This window comes from Drosophila albomicans, chromosome 2L, assembly GCF_009650485.2.
Source record: "Drosophila albomicans strain 15112-1751.03 chromosome 2L, ASM965048v2, whole genome shotgun sequence".
NCBI classification, from domain to species: domain Eukaryota; kingdom Metazoa; phylum Arthropoda; class Insecta; order Diptera; family Drosophilidae; genus Drosophila; species Drosophila albomicans.
In genome coordinates, this window is record NC_047628.2 from 18858420 (window position 1) to 18882406 (window position 23987).

General features: G+C 38.1%; 1 protein-coding gene across 4 annotated transcripts in view; it reads left to right on the forward strand.

Moving 5' to 3' along the window:
- LOC117563512 (leucine-rich repeat-containing protein 15) overlaps positions 1–20220 on the forward strand; it is a 68333-nt gene extending 48113 nt beyond the window's left edge. For all 4 annotated transcript variants that reach the window (XM_052003108.1, XM_034241889.2, XM_052003109.1 and 1 more), the window contains 12 exons: positions 8671–8803; positions 11218–11415; positions 13012–13139; positions 14035–14178; positions 14278–14382; positions 14511–14637; positions 14764–14960; positions 15539–15694; positions 16174–16320; positions 16486–16648; positions 16735–16866; positions 18373–20220. In XM_052003108.1, the coding sequence (XP_051859068.1) occupies positions 8671–8803; positions 11218–11415; positions 13012–13139; positions 14035–14178; positions 14278–14382; positions 14511–14637; positions 14764–14960; positions 15539–15694; positions 16174–16320; positions 16486–16648; positions 16735–16866; positions 18373–19049 (2307 nt within the window). In that variant the 3' untranslated portion in view covers positions 19050–20220. The remainder of the gene's footprint in view (positions 1–8670; positions 8804–11217; positions 11416–13011; positions 13140–14034; positions 14179–14277; positions 14383–14510; positions 14638–14763; positions 14961–15538; positions 15695–16173; positions 16321–16485; positions 16649–16734; positions 16867–18372) is intronic.
- The last annotated feature ends 3767 nt before the right edge of the window (positions 20221–23987 follow it).

Here is a 23987-nt window from a genome sequence, read left to right on the forward strand (position 1 = left end):
TTGGCGCCCAACTGAGGCTGGCATGCGGTGGCAAGATAGACGACTTAGCAGCCAAGCCAAGCAGCGCAGCCTGGGCTCCCAGACACCGCACGTGCCTCAGTTTTGTGGCCAGCACGAGAGCTCACACACAGACACAGTGAAACGATGTTGTAATTTCTGGCTACCTTCTTTCAAAATGATATAAAGCCAAAGGCAGGCAACAATGTGGTGACGGCAAAGCTAGTCTAGCTCTATCTCCCTCTGTGTGTGGCCCTGACAGTTCTCTATCTGTCTCTCTCGACTCTCAGCTGAAGCACTTGTATGTGAAAGAGCAGCAGCAGCAAAATGAACAAGCGGAAACAATTAGCGTTGTAGCATTATTTGTAACATGCTGTTTGCCAGCCCAGTAATTAAGTGTCTCATTAAAAAATGATAAATTTAAATGGAAAGATCTTTTACAATGCTGTCGCTACTGCAGACAGTCTCGAGTGCCCTTAAAGGCACTTTTCATTTGATACACATTTTCCACAGCAATTTAAAACCTCAAACCCAACACAAGTTTTTGCACACAACAAATTGAAATAAGAATTTGAAGCGTTGAAAGGATAACAAAAAACATGTATACGACACTTTTGTTTCGTCTTCTTACTTGGTTTGTTGTAATCTACAAATTGGCGCCTTAAATCCTTTTGTGGGCGCTTCTCTACTTCTCATTCTTACTTTTTGCTCGCCTTCGCCGCCGTCTGGCAATGTGAAACTTTTCCGAGCGACTAAATTCAACGGTTTGTCGTCTCTTGTTTTACTTTGACTTTCAAAACTTTAAATTGTTGAAATATAAAACAAACAATGGAAAAGAAAAACCTAAAATAAACACGCAAACACAAAAAGGAAAACAATTTTGGCTGAACAAAGTTCTCTATTTTTTGATTGAATTTTTATTTGATACATCAGAAATTGCTGTCATCGTTACCACAAATAAATATGTGTATATCAAGGTTCAATCTCTGACTTTAATAAATTATATTCAATAATATTGCACATTCATAAATCTGCTTAAACTATTGAAAAAAATATTTGCATAATTTAAAGGAAACATTTACAAGAGAATTTTCGCAACAATTGCGCGTACAATTGAATAAAAATAAATCCCCTGTAATGTGCGCTGTCAGCTCAAGTGGCATTAAAATGCATTAAATATGAAAAAACCCTCTCACGCACACAAACGCATAAAGTGCATTAAAATATTAAATTAAAATCAGTCAACTCTTTTTTTGAGTACACAAATTTAAATTGTAGTTTGTCATAAGTAAAGTGGCAACAAAGCAACTAATTAAATGCAATTTGTTAATTATTGTAGTGGCAGTAAAATTCTTTACCATACTAGATTATTTTTTCAGGAGAATACATTAAATGTGCATAACATTTTTTACATTTAATTTTTTCACTTTGCATTTTTAAAGTCAATTCAATATATTCATTATTAATCACATAAAATTTGTGCTATCATGCATGGAAATTTAATTAAAAATTGTATGCTGATTACGGAATTTTATTTAATTTGAATTTAATATTATACTATAGTATTGAAAGTGAAAACATTTTAGCTAAAGAATTTATTTTGTCAGTTTAAATTACGTATTATTTATGATAATTATATGAAATTTTGCCAACGTATATTATAATTGAATTATAAATGCTAATGTCAAATATATAACATATACCAAATATTCAAAATAGTATAATTTATGTTGTTAAGATTTTAATAGTTATTTTTTAACATACAAGCTGTGTGCTAACTCTAACTCAACTCATCAGCTGAACTAATGCCTAATATATGCAAAAATTTACATCATGGAGACCATTTAAACATTAAATAGTTGACTTAAATAATATTTAATACCAAATATTAAAAATGGTATTATTTATGTTGTAGAGATCTTAATAGTTATTATTCAACATACAAGCTACTAGCCCTAACTTAACTATTTTATATCTCATCAGCTGAGCTAATACCTAATCTATGCAACAATTTACAACATGAAGGCCACTTAAATATTGAACAGTTGACTCTCATAACCCATTTTGGGCCAGTCCCCGGACTAAATATTGCAATTTGAAATCCACACGTGTCCGCTCTGTGTAAAGCAGGCCAAACGTTTTTATCAATTTTCGTGGATGCCACAGGGGAGAGTGGCAGAGTGTGCAGAGAGCTATGAGCTTGGGCCAAGGCGCAGGCAGAGGCAGAGGCAGAGGCTATCAGTAAGCTGCTCGGATTGAGCAAAGTGGCAGCGAGGCGTGATTATGCGGCCAACTGTGGCAGTAACTAGATGATAGACACAACATGCTGCATGGTCACGAAGCAGCCGCGCTTCATGCTCCTCCCCCCTCTTCAGTCCTCTCTGTCACCTTTTTTCGGTGGCCAAGGCATAAAAGACTTGAGCGATTAGTTGCAGAACGTGCGGTGCATGCAATCCTGATGCCGTTGCTCTCTCTTTCTCTCTCTCTCTTTTTTGGCCACGTGCTACTTTTGCCTTGGCCACAAGCTACGAGTAACCACAAAGCGCCAGGGATTGTCAGAGAGGAGACTGAGAAGGAAACTAAAGCAAACTCTAGAGCTTTAAGCCGTGCTGGCCATTGGAGGAAGCTTTTGGGGGATTTACAAGAAAACAAAATTGTCATTTCACATAAAGGAATTAAACTCTAGTTTCGTTGGTTCTTCCTTTCTCTCTTCCGCTTTCGTTCGGTGTCTCTTGGCAATGGCGATTCAATTGTTTTTTGTTGCTGTAGTAATTGTAGTAACATGTGTTTACAAAATCAGACACGCCCACTTGTTAGCCCACTTGGTCAACCACTTGGGCCACTTGTGGGCGACGACAACAACAAATTTTATTTTATTTGATTTATTTGCGTGGGAATTTTCATGTAATTGCCTCGTGTCGACACAAGGAAATTTATATACACTTATGAATAGCGACTGTCTGGCTGTCTGTCCGTGTGTGTGTGTAAATACACTACTAATAATGTGTGTGTGTTTTGTGTGTGGTTGCGTGCAATCAGCTGCAGCTTTTGTCGCTCATTTTTTGGGTCATTTGGCTGGTGCGATTAGCTCGTGTGGCTTTGGGCTTTTGGCTTTGGCTTTTCCCACATTTGCTGCTGCCACTGCTGCTGCTGGGACGCCCACAAACTGACCACGCCCACATAGTGGCCACATGTGTGTGCGTGTGTGCATGTGTGTGTGTTTGTGTGAGCATGTACTCAATGCGGAAGAGGAAGTGCGCAGACGACATTAAGCTGACACTGGCCAATTAAGCACGGCAAATGAGCAGCAATCTTTTGACTCAATGATGCCTAAAACAGGTCGCACCCCTCCCCACACTTCACCTTGACCACTGGAGCCTGCACAGAGAGTTCATTTGAGGCATTAAGCCTGACTGAACCAAGAAAAAGTAAATGAAGCTGTTTCCTCTTCGCTCACTATTTGTGTGTGGCAAATAACTGAATGTCAAGCAGGTCAGCATTTGGCTTTAACGTGAACAGCTTTAGTTACCATAAAGCGACGGACCCTTCACAAAAATGTGTTTACCAGTGTTTCAGATTTCAGCTGCAGCAAGAAAGAACCTAAAACGCGTTGCAAGATATTAACTTTCAACCGCCGACACAGTCGCCACACCGTTTGCCATTGATCGCGGTTTTCTTAGCTGTCCAACCCGTTTCAGTGTCACTTGCCTGTTTTTGCTGCTGTCCGTTCGTCTTTCGTTTATTTCCTACCTGCCCAGCTCTGCTCTGCTCTGGTCACGGTCACAATTCCTTTGTTGTCTTTTGATTGCATTCTTAACGCTTCACGCCAGCGCATCCACTCACAAAAGAGCTCTCTTCTCTGGCCAAAACAGCATCATCATCGCCATCGCAATCGCAATACTTTTTTCCGCCTTTTGCTGCAGTTTCGTTGCTTCAGCTGCCTTTTGCTTTAGTTTAATTGAATTGCAAATGCCACGGCGTTGCAACTATCTGCAACTTGCCTCAGAGGCAACTCAATTCAAAGACTTTACAGTCTGGCTAGCAAGTGTATAAAAAGCATAAGGACTTGATTGCAAAGACACTGAGAATCGGACTAAAAACAGTTGTGGCAGCTTGATAAACAAAAGATGTTCGCTATAAACTTAAGTTTGTAGATTTTAAGAAGCTGTTAAATATTATTGATTAAAAAAGATTATTGAAATTAATGAAAACTTTGAGTAATCCCAATTATTTATTATTATGTACGGCAAATTATATATGCAAAATTTTATATTTTTTCTTAATAACCAATTCAAACTTCTATATATTTCTTCTTTTTATAAAAATCTTTAGTGAAGTTCTTTTATAAAGCTGTTGATGTTAAAAAGCTGATAAAAATTGTTTATATGCTATTAAGACAAATTTTAGAAATATTGTTATGGCATTTTCTAAATACGCAATTTTAAAATCTCATAGCATGTTTCTCTCGAGTTAACTCTTTAGTGCAGTTATTTTTAGCAACAAATACCATTTCAATGTCTGCGCATAATTTAACAATGATTGGGATTTGATTCAACCGACTATTCACATTATTCACACGCCGAGCACGCAGTTAGATCATAAATAAATGTGCAGTTTAGCGCCGGAATATTTTCTGCAGACTTGCTGGCGCTTTAAAATCACTTGTTGGCTATTAAAGAAAAGCAAGGCAAGAGAGAAGCAAAATACAATAATAAAACACAAATCTACAGGCCGAAAATATATTATATTGTAATATAATTTTTCGAGCGTAAATCTAATTTATCAATTTGTGTATGTGTGTGTGTGTGGGGCCAAAAAAAAAAGAGAAATAAGCCAAAGCGACGACAAGAAAAGCGCAAAATCGAATAAAAGGCAGCAAAAGGGCAAACAGAACGCAACGCAAAAAAAAATAAACAAAAGCGGCCGCAACATTTTGTTAGTAACATTTGCTGGCAAATCAGAGAATTGGACAGAGAATTGCAAAGGCAAAGGAAACAAGTGTGTGTGTGTGTGTGTGTGTGTGTGTGTGTGTGTGTGTTGTGTGTGTATGTTGCCAGTTTTGTTCTCTCTATATAAAACGTGCCGCAGGCCCTGTGGTAATTGGCAATAAATGTGTTCATGAATTTTAATGTTGGTTTCTCGCTGGTCAGCCCGGACTGCCCTCTGATCCGCCTTCCCCTCTCTCTCTCTTTCGCGTTCCTCACTCCACTTCCAATTAGGTTACAAATCGAGGCATAACTCATAATATTATGCCAGCTGTTTCTTTTTTTTCTACCCTGCCTGGCTTAGCCTTTTAGTTGAAATTTAATATAATTTGATTTTTGGGTAGCAACGACCAAATATTGAGATTTATTTCATTTTGAATTGTGTGTGCGAAATGCAAACATGTTTTAGCATTAAACCTAATACAATTTAGTTGGTAGTAAAATGAATACGTTTGCCGCGTAATTTAATAGGAGGAAAAGAAGGAGGAGGAGTCGGAAAAGTAAAGCTAGCGAATGGGGGAGAACTCAACCACATCCGACTCGGGGAGTAACTTTTCGGTTTGATTTATCATATTCAATTACAAAAGTAGCGCACGTATTAAATGGCCGCATCCTGCCACCAGCCACCAAACCAGCCCAAGTCCCATGCGGCGTATGAGTAATTTAGTATGGCAAAGCTTAACCCGTAGTCGTATGGTATCTTTTTCGCCGACTGCTTCCGGCATTCTGTTTGCATTCGCATAGGCAAATGGAACGAGCCTCAGCTCCAGTCTTGATTTCTCGAGTGCTTAAATAGCACGAAATGGGCAGAAAGAAGTCGTAGCAAATATGTATGCTGAAAGCTGATATCAACAACTACTTTACTGCGGCATCCACTGTCCACTCGCCGACTTCCCCTTCCTCTTCCTGTTGCCTGCTGCCGGCTGCCTCGCAACTTTCAACTTTTTCGGGGCATTTCGCGTGCGGCATGTGCAGCGTCAAGCAGCGGCCCAGAACGCAAACAAACTTTTACCCGAAAAGTCCAAATCGAGCATGTACGTCGAACATCGTCAGCTGGCTGTGTATTTGCATTGTGGCTGGAGGAGTGTGGAGAGTGGAGGGCGTGGCAGCCGCTTGCTTAGCAGCTTCTTTAACGAATTGAACAGCTGTTGGCCATTGGCCCGCTGCTTTGATGTGCCTTCAGCACTAGAAACTTTTAATTTTTATTAAATGAACGAATGCTACGATTAATGAGACTTTAATTAAGGACTTGTGGCTTAGATGGCAGTTTATTGATAGCAGCTTTGGCTACGATGTGCTAAGAATAACAGGAAATAATTTAGTTATCTTAACCATAATACTGCATATATCACAATGATAATTTAATATTGATAATAGCACAGAATTTATAGAGCAAATATAATATCATGTTTAAAATATATAAATATTTAAATATAAAATACAGCTTCGATCTCTGTTTTATCAGAACGGTTGTGAGTAATCAGTTGTGAGTAATCATCTAGTAATCTAGATGACATGCATATACTTAGCAATAAAAACGAATATGACATGAATAAAAATTATTATCAGATTTTGTTTCCTATGAAGAAGTAGTTGGTGAGGCTTAGCTTTGATCTTTATGTCAGTCAGATTAAAATGTTTCTTATATTAATTTATGATATGTTTATGTGACTCTAATCTGAATAAAAACAATGCTAAATAAAAGCAATTTCATTTAACGAAAGTTATTTGTTGAAGTCTACAGAGCAATTCTTGTGAGCCTTATATCAACGTTAAGTCACTTTGGATATCTTGCTTAAATTAAAAAGTGAAATAAGCAATGACCCTTTGAAGCTTAAAGTTTTAATGCGATAGGAAAGGCGATTTCTTAATGTACAATTCCATTGTCAAACAAGTTGCTGATGCCCAGCTCTGGCAGCAGCTATGCGCTGAAAGAATTGTGTGCTTAAAGTGCATAATGCAGTCAAGCTGCTTACTTTAAATGCACTTTTCAAGTTGTTGTATATAATATAATATTTGTGGTATGGGTTTTTTTCTTTGTGGCTTATGCCACAAGTTAAATTGAGTGTGTTTGTGCGCAAAGAATGGAGTTGAAATTGAGAATATGCTGGCTGTAGTAAAAGAAAGAAGACAAGGAGCAAATAATATAAGAGAGAGAGAGAGAGAGAGCGCAGAAGTTTTGGGCATACAGCAGACATAACTCAAGCATATTGTCTCCAAGAGGAAGAGAGCGAAAGAGGGAGGAGGAAGCGCTTGCAATTTTTCACTTTTACCGCAACAACTTTGCAGAAATATTACTCTGTCGACGACTGGCAGCCCTGGCAGCAATATTCTGACAACAACAAATCCGATGCGCATACAATGTGCATAAGGTGTCGACGATGAGCCGGAAACTTGACAGTTTGCTGCCTGCCATCCGGCGTAAAAATGAAAAATATGTTTCACATATAAATCCAGCGGCTTCATATACTTTCCGGCAGCAGCAACGCTCGCGACACAAAGCAAGCCAGAGGGCTTAAACTAAAGTTAAGAAAAGCGAGTACTTTGTAGTAGAATCATATGAAAATGAAATTACGAAATACTAACGATTATTTTCAGTAGTGGCACATAAGTTGTAGTATTTCTGTGTTTAAATTTCACATTGTCGAGTTTTCCTGTCGGAGTTCTTTAGTTGCTAACCGCATTGTGCTGTGGCTAATTTATGCAGAGAGCGAGCTGCGCGACCACCGCAGTTTATCGCTGAGCACACGAGTGTCCAGAGATGTGTTGACCACAAATCACCGAGGTCAAACATGGCGTATACGTAACGTATGCAACCGAAACCCAAATGCTAACATGTGTATACAAAAACAATAGCTACTGCTGCTGTTGTTGCTCCTAAAAATAACAACCACAACAGCAACAGCAATAGCAACAACAACTACTGCTGAGAGCAACTATGTCAACATATGACACCACGTTGATTTCAATTTGAAATGCTGTAAGGGAGAGCGTGTGTGTGATTGTGGTTTTTTTTAAATGGATTAGCGCCATTGACAAAATGGAAAAAATTAAAGTGGGTTAAAAGTTGAATTAGTTTTGACCGGCAGACAAAGTATTTACCAAAAAAAAACCCCCTACACTAATTGCACCTTGGCAATAAAGCGAACACAAAACAAGTAAGAATGCAACAGTTAAGTTTGATCAACTGTGAGATACCCGCTACATTTTGAATAAATGCAAAACAGTGCAAAACATATGACAAAATTAATATTTGGTATATTTATATAGTAATATATTCACAATATACCATAGAGTGCTAAAATATACCAGATTGTTAGCCAAAGCAACTGAAACCTGCAGTAAAATAAAAACTATTTCTCCAATAACTTATACAATTCTTCTGTAATCGCAACCAGGAATCTCATAAAGACTATAGATAATATTGTATCTACAAAAATTCACGACTCTATCTCTATCTCTTATAGACTCTAAGATATTCATACAGACAAACGGACATGGCTAGATCATCTCGGGTGTTGATGCTGATCAAGAATATATATACTTTATGGGCTGAAGATGCCTCCTTCTGCCTATTACGTACCTTTCCTGCAAGCACCAAGTTATAATACCCTTCTGCCCTATGGGTAACGGGTATAAAAATGCCACTTTAATAATACGTCAAAAAAACATTTATCTATTTTTGCAGATGCTGTTAAAGTGGCTGCTGTTCAGCCTGTGCATAATGCCGGCCCTGTTCAGCAATACGAGAAGGAAATGTCCCGTCGAATGCAGTTGTAGCCTCGATGATTTGGATCGCTTTCAGGCCATTTGTACCAAAGGTAAGTGGCGCAATAACTGCGAAAAACGAAACGCTCAATGGGTGAATGGGGGAAAATTATGCACAGAGTGGGGCAGAAAGAGAATGAAATGGGAGAAGAGCAGCAGAGTAGAGTGAAATGCAGGCCACAACGCAACTCATCGTTGTGGCATGGCCTGACACACTATCGTTAGGATAACATCATAATTACAATGCTTTTACTCGGTTTTGCAGTTAGTTCGATTTGTGCCACACACGCACCCAAAATGCCATTACTCCCCTCCTTTTCCCCCTGTCTGTGTATGTGTGATATTATTTTTTAAAGCTGCCCATTCGTTTCGCTTCTAAATGTCTGACAATTTCAATTTGTTCAACTGTCATTTGCCGTCGTCTGCTACTCACATACTATATATGTATATGTATTTCCATTGCAAAAATCTATAATTTCAATTTAACGCTTGTTTGGATAGCGCAAATACACAGACTCGAACGCACACACACACACCCACACATTGTAAGTCCTTTCACATTTGCTTTAAATGCGTTGCTGATGCTTTTGTCGTTTTAATTTCACTTCCCCCAAAAAAATTTCGTTTGGGCAGAATAACTGGCACGACTAAGCAAAGTGAACGAGAACTGGCATTGACAGTGCCATAAGACAACAATCTGCTGCTTTCTCTCTCTCGTTTTCTCCTTTCCATTGAATATCTCTTGCTCCCCATTCAACTCGCAGCTTATCGAGACTGAATTAGTGTTAATGTTTAAGCAATTTGTTTCAATTGTTTCACATTATTTATTTAACGTATTAAAAGCGGATTTCAATTTAGTTTTGCATGCACAAAATTTCAAACAGAAATACATATATTTGAATTTTACAATTAAATAAGTTCAAAAAAGAAAGTAAGAGGAAAAGATAAGCAAGGATGTATATGTATATGTATATATATATTTAAAAAAAAATGTGCAAAGAAAAAGTATTAATATTTATAGAATATAAAAGAGATCCAAAAAGAAAAAGACAATATATATGAACATTACACATTTAAAATGTATTTACTTCATTTATTTTAAGAAAGACAGAAAATGGGATATATTAAATTTCTTTGATTGAATTTAGGTAGTCGTAACAGAGAAGCAATCATTACAAATTTAAAAAGTATTTCAAAGGAAATACATAAAATGTAAATATATAAAATGTAAGATAGAAGAAAAATTATACATTTATTCTCCTTATTTATTATTTTATTACTCTAGATTTAATTCAAAATAAATACCAAATACCAAATACATGAATACAAATTCAAATCAGAGTTACAATAATAATAGTGAAAATTACATATTAAATATACAGTTCATAGTAAAAGAGAGTTGATATAAACTCCCATTTACTAACTCTAGTCTATCAACTCGACTGCTAATTGCCTTTCTGTTCGCTCTGCACACTACCATAAATATTACAATGTGATAATATAAATTCCGCATCACATTTTGTTTTTACGTTTTCCACATAGAAACTTTACAGGTTTTGTCCTAGTTGCTTACGTTGCTCAACTTCTTTTTTATCAAAAAATATATATATTTTTAGACACAAAAGTACAATTGCATCTGCATAATATTTATGAGCAATGTGAACTGCATTGCTAATGAGCAGCGTCAGCAGCATGCGATGCCGTGTTCCCCATTTTCTGTGCTTCTTTCTACTTATACTTTTTTTGTCACTCTCCCCCTCTCCGCGTCCCCTGTGGAGGAATGTAACAATACTCGTAAATGCCAACAAAATTGCAAGCGCGTTAAAATATGTTACAATCAGTGTTAATGCTTTGCATTTTTTATGAATATTTCCCGCAGCGTAGCGCAGCGCAACTAGTTCAACTCGCCAACTCTCTCTGGCAACAACACACAATGCAATGAGCACATAATAATGCAACGAGCAAATACACAGCCAAAAAATGTGCATAGTATATGCCGTATTACGTATACGTATTGTTCGCAGTGGAAGTACAATAAAGGCGGCGGAGACTAGGATTGCGGTTATCCCCAAAAATTGTATAGCATCTAGTACAATCGTGGGGTCAGTCGTAAAGTGCGTGCACTCGTTACTAGCTGCTGCAATTTTTGTATGAAATCCTACACTCATTTCTATATAAAGTGGTATTGTTGAAATGACCCCGACATTTATGTGCTGTAACATTGTTTGCATACTCGTACATACAACACGAAAAAAGAAACCAGAGTTCATACTAGTTTTGTGGTTCTGCAGTTAATGATCTTGTTGGTGGGGAGCATTGTTAACCTTTAGTTATATTGTTGGCAGCATTGCATAAATTACTATGCTAAGGGGCGGGGCTGTTTTTATAGCCAGCGTTTAACGCTTTAAAAACTGACCTCACATTTAATTGCATTTCTCTCTCTCTCTACTATATACTTAATTTACAGGCGGACTAAGCTCTTTATCTGCCAATCAGCTGGATGTCGATGTGAAGGTAATCATTGTGCGTGGACCGCGTAACTCGATAACCATTGGACCGGCAATGCGTCAGTTTACGCAATTGCAAGTGCTGCGCATTACGGACTCCAATCTGCCGGCAATTGGGGCCGAGTCCTTGTGGGGTCTCAAACATCTCTGCATATTAGGTGAGTAATCAATTGTTTATGACGCTGGTACTAAAAATCGTCGTTGCGTATACGCAGCGTATTAAAATTTAGCAGCGAGCGCAGCGCGATTTCAATTTAAGCAGCTGCGCATAGTTAAAAACACCGCGCGCGACCCTGATATGCAAATAAATACAATCAAAATGAGTAAGGAGAAGGACAACCCGAATCGAAAAAAAAAGAAAATCACATCCAACGCTGTCAAGCGTTACGTTTGCTGTGCTGCTGTCCTGTTGCCTCGTAAAAGGGCGAAGGCAAATAAAAGTGCGCCTCGCAAAATGGTAAATGAGCGCAGCACTCGATGCGGTCGACAGGACAATATAATCTCCCAGGCAGTGGCGGGTACTGACACTTTATCGTTAAGCTTGTAACTGACAGATGGTTATAGCAGCTCACACTTAAGACTGCATTTAAAGCAATGACAGCGCTAACGCAGATAGGAGATTACAATGCTCAAATACTTCTTCGACACATTTCATAACATAGCGTATTTAATCATTCGTTGTGGCGTTCTGCGTTTTCTTACTTGTCAATAAAATTGAAATTGATGCGCCAAACAGCGAAAAGCGTCCCACAAATAAAATAAGATTGTGAGAAATCAAAAAGCAAAAGGCAGGAAACCAGGCAACGAACGCTTCGATATCGTTTGCCAAGCTTTCAACTTGTTTATGTGGATTTTATGTACGAGTACGTTTCGCTGTTTGTCTGTCTGCTTGGTCCTTGGAAATCGCATCGGGAACGGCCCTCCAATTATTTACATGCCCCAATCTTTGTTTTTGTCGTTCTTTATTTTATTTTTGTTTCTGTATTTTCAACGCTTTCCCCAGTTGCTTGCCAAAAGTCAAAAGTCGACATAAAACACACACACATATGCACAAAGTTTTCTGCTGCAGTTAAAAATAGAACAAATGGCATTTCGTTTGCCCGCCATTTCTAGTATTTAAATTAATTTTTTGGCAAATGTTTTAAAATGTTTAAGTGGGCGTGGCCAGCTGCTTAACCAGTAGCAAACTCTGCAGTGTTTCCTCCTCTTGTTATACAAAAGAAAATGCTACAAGCAACAGCTAAAGTAAAATCCAAAGTCCCACATTGCTTTTAGCTAAAAATGCTACTCATGTTGTCTAGGCACCAAAAAGGGGGCGTCGTGTATAATGTATTTTGTGCTTTATCTGTGGCAACTTTCACAGTGAATCCAACGAGCATCCAAATACTTTTGTGTGTGTGTGCTCGACCCATTTGTATTTGTTTTAAAGTTTTCCCATATGTGAAGTTGCATTCGACAAGAGGCATTGCCAATGTGTTTTTATTTGCTTTACGATTTTTGCATTTATTTACACGTTACAAAAATATTTACGCAATTCGCCATTGAGGTCAAAATACAAACTCAATCCATTTGCGGGGGTTATATCAAATTGAAGTCAGGCCACACACATATCACGTCATAATAACAACAATTTCCATTTCATTTTTCATTCGCAAACAAAAAACTGTTGCATATTTTTCCCATGATGAAATATCCATCCATACACAATAAAATAATAACAAAAACAACAATATTTTTGTGTGGCCACAATGCAGATCTATCGAAGAACAACATCACAAACATCACGGAGAATAACTTTCGGGGCCAGGATAATCTATTGGAATTGGATTTATCGAAAAATAAAATACTACGCATGGCGAGTTCAACATTTCGACATCTGACGGTGAGTAAAGCAATAGCAGATTTTTTAAGCAATGACTTTCTGAGAGGCAGAAGTGGAGAGAAAGAAGTGGAAATTTGAATACAATAGCAAAATACATTTTAGCTTCGCGTTCGAATAATTTTAAGTGCTAACGGAAACAATCTGCTAATGTCTGTCGTCAACTTGGCTCAGCTTATATTTACACTAAAAAATCTCTTGGATTAAACTTTATTCCAACAGTAAATTTGCATGCTAATCATAGATCCATTTTACTTTCGCAATTTTTATGCGAGTTTAATATGCTACGCGCCAGAGTAAAGAAGCAAGGTTATAGCAAAATATTATTGCACGTTGTTACTAAATAGTTTTTTCTCTGCGTAAAAGGAAGACAAGAGGATAGGTTGTTGTAATAAATATCCAGGAATTTTTAATAGCCGTCGCAAATAGTGTTGCCCGCATTTTTGGGGCAAACGAAAGTTCGATGTACGTGCTTGAATTTAAGTTTTGCCTTCGTTTCGGCTTCGGCTGCTGCTGCTGATGTTGGCGGAAGTGTTCAGTGCACAAAACTTTCGCAACGTTGTCTTCAATTTGCTTTCGATTTTATTTTGTGCGCTGCGTTCCCCAAACTCCCCTCGCACCCACTCTTGGCTTCCTTTGGCCAACTTGCAACTAGCTCTCAGTGCAATGTTGGAAAGTTTTCGTTTTTTTTTTTTTTTTGGGGACTGCATCCGCTTGCTATAGTTTGAGGAGCAGTAGAGTGCAGTAGAAACATGGCTATTGCCCTGATTTATGAATTATTATTGCTTTAACTATCTCTCTCTCTTGCTCTATCTCTGGACTGGGTCAAATTGAAACATTATTAATTTGGTGCGTGGCTGTAATAAACTTTTGGCAATTGGCATAACTCTTTTGGCAGGATCTGCGACGTCTTAATTTGGCCGATAACTCAATCGTGGAGCTTGTGCAGCGCAACTTCTTCATGCTGAGCAAACTCAAGTACCTGGACTTGAGCGGAAATCCGTTGCAGGATTTACAGCCGGATGTGTTTCGCGATGTGACCGTGAGTTGTATACACATAATAATAATAAGAACAACAAAAACAACTTACGCACTTATCTCGTTCTCTTTCTATATGTAATATGTATCCTTTTCTCTGCAGGAGTTGAAAGTACTGAAATGCCGCAATTGCCAGCTGAAAAAAATCAATCCGCAATTGTACAATTTATTGCCGCATTTAAGCGAATTGGATTTGGGACGCAACGAGGTTTGTCGCCAATGCCAAAGCATCCTTTTACTCTCTTTCTCTCTGTTCCTTTGGAGACGTTTTCCAATTATTTCTCTTTCTCTTTTCGTGTGTTTTCTTTTTGTCTACCACTTTGCGTTCGCTTGCAGTTCAAATTCCTTGACAAGGATGAATTTCACGATGTGAAGCATCTCACAAAAGTTTTACTCGATGGCAATCAATTGTCTGTGGTCGTCGACCAACTCTTTCGCATGCAGAAAAGTCTTAATCACTTGGGTAAGCTATTCCTCCACAAAATTATACTCAATTTAGTCTCAGAACTTTTTGTTCTTTGTTTTTTTTTTTTTTTTTTCTATTCATTCACTCAATTGCTTGCGATTTTCTTACGGTTACGCTTTTCAGATTTATCGTACAATCGTCTGGCCAAAGTGCCGAATGATTCGTTTCTTCAGTTGACCAATCTAACATTTCTGGATCTGTCCTACAACAAATTGGTGCGCCTCGAACCGCAATCGGTCCGCAGCTTAAGCAATTTGCGAGTCTTGAATATCAGCGGCAATGTTCTGATGGACTTAAGGGAAATGCACGAGACATTTGAGGTGAGTTTATTTATATTTTTATTTAATTAAAAATACGCTAATAAATCACATCTTCATTAAACGTAAATTTAAGATTTTTTTGTTAACTTATATGTACACGGATAGGAAAAAAGTATTAAAATTATAAATAATATTGTGAATTAAGATAATAAGGTTTATTCTAAAATTAAGTCAAACTTCTACAAAAAATCTAGATTGCTCAACATTAAAATTTTAGATTATAATCTTGTTTTAAGAAAGGAAAGCTCTCAAAATGGAACTAAGAAAAACGTAGGCAATTCTAACATTTTAAGTAACAATTTTGTTTTATAAGATTGAAATGTTCTTAAATAAAGATTTGCAATCTTCTTTTTAATCTAGAATAAAACATTATTGAATCAAGATTTTAATCTTAAAAAGGAAATTTTGCATAACAATCTTGATTGAAAAATTTTTCAACTTAAAAATCTTATTTTAAGATTATTTTTCATTAAGATCGAAAAGAACTTAATCAAGATTTGCAACCTACTTATAAATCTAGATTTGTTTGTTTGAAGTTTAGTTTACGATATACTTAATTTATTTAAATTTTATTTCAGCTTATACCAGACTTAACGCACTTGGCTGTTGCTGACATGGGCCAGTTGCCCGTTGGCTTGTTGACGCCCTTTAGGCAATTGCGCTATTTGAATATCTCGGGTAATTCATTGGATAACATGGCATTGCAAGTTATCGATCCATGCCGAGAGCTGGAGGTAAGTCTTGACAAATTATTGCTTAGGTATTTAGCTTATTGTTTCGACAAGATGATGTCAACATGTCAGAATAATAAAAAGAACATTTCTGACTTCTGTTGTGCACATTCAATTTCCTGCTTTTTGCAACACAATTCTGCCACAATTTACAATTGGCAAAATATGGGCAAAAGTGGATGGATTTATTTCTTTTTTTGTCTTCCTTGTACGTGCTTCTTGTGTGCCAGCATTGTTTTCATTGAAAACAAGCAACAATCAGTTTATGGCCATTAAGCCTTCATTTTAATTGCATTTAATGGTGTATGCACTCTTCGAAGCACATACGAGTACTTCAACTTTTCGATTTGCTTGCAACTATTTCGAATTTCCAAAAATTGTGTGCAACATCTGCAGCTAATTGCCATTTGATAGGCATTCAACATGTACACACAAAACCATTTAACATTTCTAACAATTGCATCTCTTGTTTTTTTTTTCAGTATTTGGATTTGTCTCGCAATCAGTTGTATGGCATCAATGCCGATACGGCAATGCGTATTCAGGGTATACGCAATGTAAGACTGGACAACAATCCGTTGATATGCGACGAGTGTCATATGGGAAAATTAATAAATGTGGTGCGACAAGTAAGTAAAACGCGTATACGCCATGTTGACACCCTTGCCACAATTTCAATTAGTTTCCAAAGCCCCAGTGATTGATGTGAAACTCAAAGAAAATATGGGCCAGAAAAACGAGTGCATCTATAGAGTACACATATATATTTCATTTAATTTGCTGACTTTTTACAGCTGCAATGGAAATGGGATACGTATCCCATTTGCTTTTTGCCCAAAAGTTTGCGTGGCGCTGAAATAATTAATTTGGACATTGGCGGGCTTCACACGTGCCTCGATTACATCAGCGACGAGGAGCAAAATGCTGCGAGCACTTCATATAATTTTCTTGAGCATGGTCAGTGCAGTGAAAAGTGTAGAGAAACTATTTTGAAATGTACTAAAATGATTATTTTTGTTCCATAATTCATTTCATTTCCTTAGGTGGTCTTAATACTTTGGCTATATTGGGCGGCATTATCTTTGTGCTAATTGCTGTCATCATATTGTCACTTGTTGCCTGCTTCTCCAAGAACCGAGCACGCTACTACACGAGAGAGGATCATTTGACTGGCAGTAAGTACTGCGAGAGCATTGTAATTGCCTATTAAGTATTTTGTCAAGACATTTTCCAAGTTGCGTTTAAGCTGATGAAATCCGTTTGGGCAATGTGCCAAGTGCCAAGACAAGGCGTTGAAATGAAAAACTGTCTGTTTGCATTCCAGCCACAAACGACAAACTATTTATATGGGCTTTTACATTTGAGTTTGGTCTAGAAAGACAACTTGATATGCGGGCTCAACTTACTTTAATTTAAATTGGCGTAGATTAAACATAAATAGACGCTGTTCGAGGGCATCTTTTAGTCGAGCAATTTCCTTTTTGTCTCTTTCTTGTGAGCACGTAAATTTTTTGGTCAAATTAAAAAAGAAAGAAAGAAGCAGCCGCACTTAATTAATTACAAGTACGTGCTTCATTATGTCGAGCTGGAGGATTTTACTTTATTTTTTCACGTTGTTTTCCTTCCCCGTTCCCGCCTAATTGAGGAATAAATAAATTTCCAGCTGACCTGACTATGCAGCCCCGAGGTCGACGTTAATGTTTGTGCACACATCTGCCTAACTTGGTTACCTTAGCACAAATTGGCCCAGGGGCCCCGCTGCTGGCTGCTGGCCATGTCATTCACCAGAACGCGCTCGAGGGAATCGCGACGAACGCTTTGCTCCCACGGAAAACAAAGAAAACTTCTGAATTTGCGCAATTGTAGCTTTTTTCCTTTTCACTTTCGTTTCTTTTTTTTTCACCAAACAATAAAATGGTCACCAAGGCTGCTGCTGTTGCTGCGAAAAAAAGCGAAAAAATATGGAAAACTTTTACCAGAGCGAGAATTCGATTCCCTCGATAAGCGAACAGTGTACGTAGCGCAGAAATATACGACACAAAAAACAGAAAACAGAGAAACCAGAACAGTTGTAATTCTACGATGAGGCAAAAAAGTCACACTCAAAAATTCAACCGCGTTTCGTTGCAAAATAAACAATGCCAGCGAAACACGTGACTGTCGTTCACTGACATTGGGCGCTTTAACCTTTTTCCCGGGCACTAACACGAATTTTTTACTTTTTAGCAGATGGCTGTAAGAAAAGTAAAACTGTCAGGCAAACGTAACGCAAATATCTGAATTGCATTGATAGGAGTTCAAATTGGTTATCTCCAAAAAAAAACATACGTTAGAGTAAAGAATGCGGCGTAATTGAGAAATTGTGGTAATCTGAATTGTAAATTTGAAGCAAAATATTTCAGTCTCTCTATCGATATTAATGTCATGGTTAAGAAATTACATTAATGGTATTAAATTCCTAAAATAAATTTCTATTTATGCATTGCAACAGCGGTTACCTGCGGTTAATTTAGTTCTACAAAAGAGCTTCAAATATTTGAATTAAACTGCAGCAATTTTAAATCTACTAAACATAAGATATTCATTCATAAAATAGCAATGCAGAAAACTTTAAAGTACTTTAAAGTATCATATTAAAGCTCGATGTTCTCATCTCTGTTTCTTATTGTTTTCTTCTGCAGGCGATAGCAAATGTTTGGAAAAGAATTTGGAGGCAACCACAATAACAACTTTGGGCAACGGCAGCTCACCGACAACGACAACCACACTGACACTGGCCACATCGCCAGCAGCGGCAGCAGGAACAACAACGTCTACAAACGGTCATGTGCAGAGTCCTGCCAATGGCAATACGCCAGCACACAAGACGCACGATGGAGGCAAGGAAATCAACTTTACCTTTCCCATTGACGATCGCGTTTGCACTATCGATGAACTCGTATTACCAGCATCAGCATCGCCAGCCATTGCTCAAGTGCATGCAACTACACATCCAAGCATGGGCAGTCTATTGTATAGCGTGGCACAGCCGAATGTGGTGGGCGGAAGCATGGGCGGAACAGCCACAGTGTTGGCCGCTGCATCGGCTGCGGCAACTGTGATTCCTCCCGGTGCACCCTCGCCGATGCCAGCGCCCGCGCCCGCTGAGGCTGTGGTTGTGGTGCTGCCACCACCGCCGCCGCCACAGTTGCCGCATCAACAACACCAACATCATCATCATCATCATCCACAGCTTGCACAACTTCCACAACATCCTCCTCAGCATCAACAGATGGGCAGCTTGGCCAGCCTGCGCGAGGTGCAGCAGCAGCTGGTGCATTTGAGCAGCACGCTCGAGCCGCTGGTCAGCGTTAACTGACCCAGGGGCTTAGCAGCAGTTGCCGATACCGATGCGGCGGCAACAGCAACAACAGCAACAGCAACAGCAACAGCAACGAGTAAGTTTGCCAAGCAAACAGCAGTGAGTACGACAGCAACGTAAGCTCACACAAACACACACCGAAGTTGTGTAACAACGAGAGAGACTTTGGCAAACGGAGACGTATAATTAATGACAATGCGGTCGTATGTAGTAGTAAAAAGCAAGCATTGTTTTTTCTTTAGGTGGGGTCAAATTGAAGTGAAGTAATTAGGATTTGAGTTTGCAATTAGGTTCATTTATCAGCGACGACGAATGTGCTACCAAAGTAAGCTCCTCCCACGGCATAAATAACGAAAAATAATGCGGATTTCAACTGCATCCAGTTCATCGATTATGTTAGGGTAGAATATATTTTTGGTATCACTACGAGGCGTCGTCATCGCATTTCTACTTCCTGAGCATACTGCCATTTTCTTGTGCATTGCGCATACGCAGCGTATTACCAGCGTTTCATTACGTATATTTGTAGTTTTATTTTGTACGACTCTGCAACTATGTATGTGTGTGTATATATATGAATTGTGTTTGTGAACTTGATTGCACACAATTGCAATTAAATTAAATTTATGGACGAACAAGAAAAACAAAGCGGTTAGGGCATTAACATTTGTAAGTAAAATAAATAAACGAAAAGGAAACTACAGCACATTTTAAATGTGATAACATTTTTGTAAATAAAAAAACGAAATTTGAAAAAACAAATATTAAAAGTTTACATAAATAAAACGAAATTGTACATTTGGAAAATTGCGAATTGGAAATTGAGCAGCCGCTGTTTTGTTTAGCGATTAAAAGAAAATAATTATAAATTTAAGCATAACTTATACGAGACAAGTATAAATTAGCACATAGTTAGTTGGTTAGATTTTAAACACATCTAAATTTAAAACATTTAAGCCTAAACTTAAGGAAATAGTATGTCAAAAACCAACCAACTAAATTTAGATATTAACGAATATAAAAGAAAAACAAAAACAATCACAATTGAAACCCAACCAGAAAGCCCAAACGATAACTTTTGTTCTCTAACCTTTCACTCTTTGTATAAACTTAAGAGCATTTTGATTTCATTTTTATAACAATGGCAAATAAATAAGCAAACGAACAACTGTATTTATTTACGAGCACGAGGACTCAAACTTGTGTGTTTAACAAACAACAAAACCGTTTAAGCGCTAAATCAGTAATAAAGTGTGACAGTTTATGGAAATTACCAAGAAAATAAAAACAAACAGAATACCATACAATGCTCGTTATTCGTCTTTAATTTAATGTAGCTTTAATGGATACCACAAAATCGTTTAGTCAAATCAAATGAAAATAAAAATCAAGAAAAAAAACGTAACTACAAGAAATTGAAGCAAAACGAAGGGAAGTACAAAAGAGAAAAAGGACAATGCGAATCACCGCTGCAATTTATTAAATAAAAATGCGCATTTACAGTGCGGCGGCACTTGCAACGTTTGCGGTTACTTGCAGCACGCTTCGGCGTCACCGCCCCACGCTGCAGCATTGTGTGGCAGCTAAAATTATGCTTGTAGCATGTCGTGAAGCATGTGGAGCAAGCAGTTGCTCAGTTGCTGCTTTGCCTCCCCCCGCACTTACAACATCTGCTGTTAGAGACCACAAACGGCCACCATTTTAACTCAACGCAAATGAAAATTGCTTCCGTTTCCGTTTGCGGCACACTTCCGTGGCGAATGTGGATACGGTATACGGATACGAATACGTATACGGATTTGGATTTGCTATTGTTACTGATTGCGTTGTGAACAAGATGCTCGCTGCTGGCTGGCTGGGTTACTACTTTATTTTGGCTTTGATTTAGAGAGTTTTGTGCGAGAAGCAGTTTCTGACAGCCGCAAAAAACGAAAAAGAAAGAAGTACTCTCGACTCCCAAACTTCAAACAAGCACATTATGTTAGGTGAAAGGCAAAGAAGAAGAAAGAAAACTGCAGCCATTTGTTTTGGCCAACCATGAATCTTATAGACAATTTTTTCTTTTTTTTTTGTTTGGAGGATGCTTTTTCCTGTACTCGAACATTGCACTTGCACTCGAGTGGCTGGAAAAACATTTGAATTTATGCATGAACATCGCACAAGGGCCGCGCAGTCAGTTTGCAAATGCATTCGAAATTGGCGCAGCAGATGCTCAAGTGCTCCATCGGACTTTGGAACTGACCGAGCGATGCAAATATCGAGCATGTTGCTCTAGTTTATACCACTTGAGATTGCCCATCAATATTGGTACACTTGACACACTTGACGTGCTGCAGCATAGAACAACGATGAATGTTCTCGTTCAGCTTCGATTGGCATTTGATTAACATTTGCTGTGGCAAAAACAAATTAAAAGTGCTGCACAAGCTACTTGAGCGAGCAACACACTTTACAGTTTACACTTTTTTTAGTTCGATTTTATGAGGTAACGTAAAATGCTTCTTTTTTACAGGTATTTGATGGAAGACGTTGCCAACTTGTATGTAGTATAAATGCCAGCTGCTGCCATCAATTGACTTGCTGCTTGAATTTCCTGTCTGTTGCTCTTATCCTGTGGCTGTTGCTTTAGTCCTTGAGCTTTGTTCAAGCCTGCCAAGCATATAAGTAGAATAATCTCCCCATTTTATTAGTTTTTTGGCTGCAACTGTTGCGGTTGCTTGTGTAAATTTAATCATTCGGCTGCCAACCTTCTCGTCTCTACTTTTTTATGGACTGCATCAAATTTCGAAATTGAATTAAGTGCATTTGGCTTTCAGCTCGATTAGGTTTAGGTTTGCTTTAAGTCCTTAATTTGCGGATTGTCTGCCAGCGAGTCATCAGGCGATTAATCAAAATTATTCTCTATGCATGCAGAGTTTATATTTAAGATTTAGTCAAAGTAATTAAGTTGACTCAGCCGACTGAGCCGATCAATCAGTCGTCGTCGTCGTCTTCAGTCTGTCAGTTGGCTATTAACCCTTGCATGACAAATCGCTTTTGACATGCCGTTGCCAGAGAGCTGAGAGCATGACAGGGCAATGTCTGCACTTCAGAGTTCCAGTGCCAGTTCGAGTTCGAGAAACAGAAGAACACTAATTGCTTTTCAAAGCATTTGCCAAAAGCGAGGGAAAACAAAGCTTTGTCAACAATTAGTATTTGCCTCGACAGCTGAAGCAGGCAAACAAAAAAATAGCCATAAGAAAATGTAAAGAAAAATGGGAAAGCAAAATGTGAAAGAAATATGTGAAAAGGGCGATTGAGAAGGATTTCATGTGCGGCATCGATACATGTTGAGGGCATGTCTAAAACACGTTTTTTAGTGGCCAACATTGCGGCTCTAACTTGCACTAAAAACGAAATCAAAAATCCCCTTTTTCCAAAGCCAAAAGAGTAATGCAAAACTATGCCACAAATATTGTGGTGCGCTGCAGCACGTTGACAGTTCTCTCGTCGAGTGTTTGGCAAAAGGCGTGTGGAAAAGTAAAAGTGTAAAAAAAGTATTGAAAGAAAATTGTGAAAAACTCTTTCTATCTCTCTCTGTCTGTGGCAACTGCAGCTGCAATGTACGCTCTGTGGGAGCCACACACACCCACAAACATTTTAGGCCTGCATGTCTGAGCAGGACAATTGGCCCCGACGGTTAAAAAAAAAAAATAAAAGAGGATTGCCCTCAAAGGCAACAGGAATGCCAGATTTCGAATTTAAACCGCAAAAGCATATTGAGCTGAATGCTTTAAAAGTTTTATTTCGTTTTTCGTTGCAGATTTTCTGACATGCGCAAATTTACAAAATCATCTATATAAATTTGCGCCTATTTTGCAGCTAAATAGGCAGCAATATATTTCCGACGATTGCCGTCGGTAACGTCGCCAAAATTCTGCCACCTAAAGCGTCCCCCTGGGTGTAGTTGAAAACTTTTCAAAATGCATAAATTCCCTCGTTCATGTTTTTTAAGGGGGAAAGGGAGACGAAGCCCCTTTAGCAAGTTTTCTGTAGCGGTTTTTCGGTTTTGGTTCTTTGGGTTTTATGATTCGTTTTTTTTTTTTTTTTTTTTGAGGTTTTTGGCAAACAATTTGCTGGCTTCTGAACGGAAAAGTTTCAATCATTTTGCTGGCCATTGTCATTTATGTGATAAACTCGACACGTACATCATGGTTATTACTTAAGCGCTAGACTAATTTGATCGCAGCTGTTTTGAAACTTTTTTTTTTTGCAACTTTTCTACAATCCCATTGGCCATAATCGCATTGCTAAAGACAATGCATAAATCTATACGGCAAAGGTAGGCCACAAACGCATAAATATCCAATATGAGGCTATATATATTACACACACCCCCTCTCCAAGCATTTCCCGCCGACTTTTCCTTAACGCTCTGCCGCAGACAGTGGCTTGAGGGCATCATTTCCCGCTGGGCTGCCAGCAGATTTATGATGAGACAAAGTCGCGCGCGTGTGTGACTCCATTAAATGGGTTAATAGGATAATGTTACAGCGCAAATAGCAACGAAAAATAACGAAAAAAAAACAACAACAAAAACTGAAAAAGCAAAGCGGATATATAAAAAAATATGCTTTGCGTTTGTTTCATATTTTTCTTTATTGTGTGCGTTGCGGCTCTCCCGCTGTTAAAATGCAAATTTAAAGTAAGGCGCACTTTAAAGCAAAGCCCGAGTGCGTAAATTGAACTTAATACACTGGTAGAAAATCGGTATAACTAGGAAAAAATTCAAATTTACTTATGATAAAAACATTTGTAATTAAGTTAGGCAGATGGCATATGGCTGTTTTGTTATAATAAAAATAAATATACAAAATTGATTGCACAGAAGATAAATTTTTAAAAAACATTAAGGTACAAATATGACAACTAAGTTTTTAAATTCAATTTCTGGAC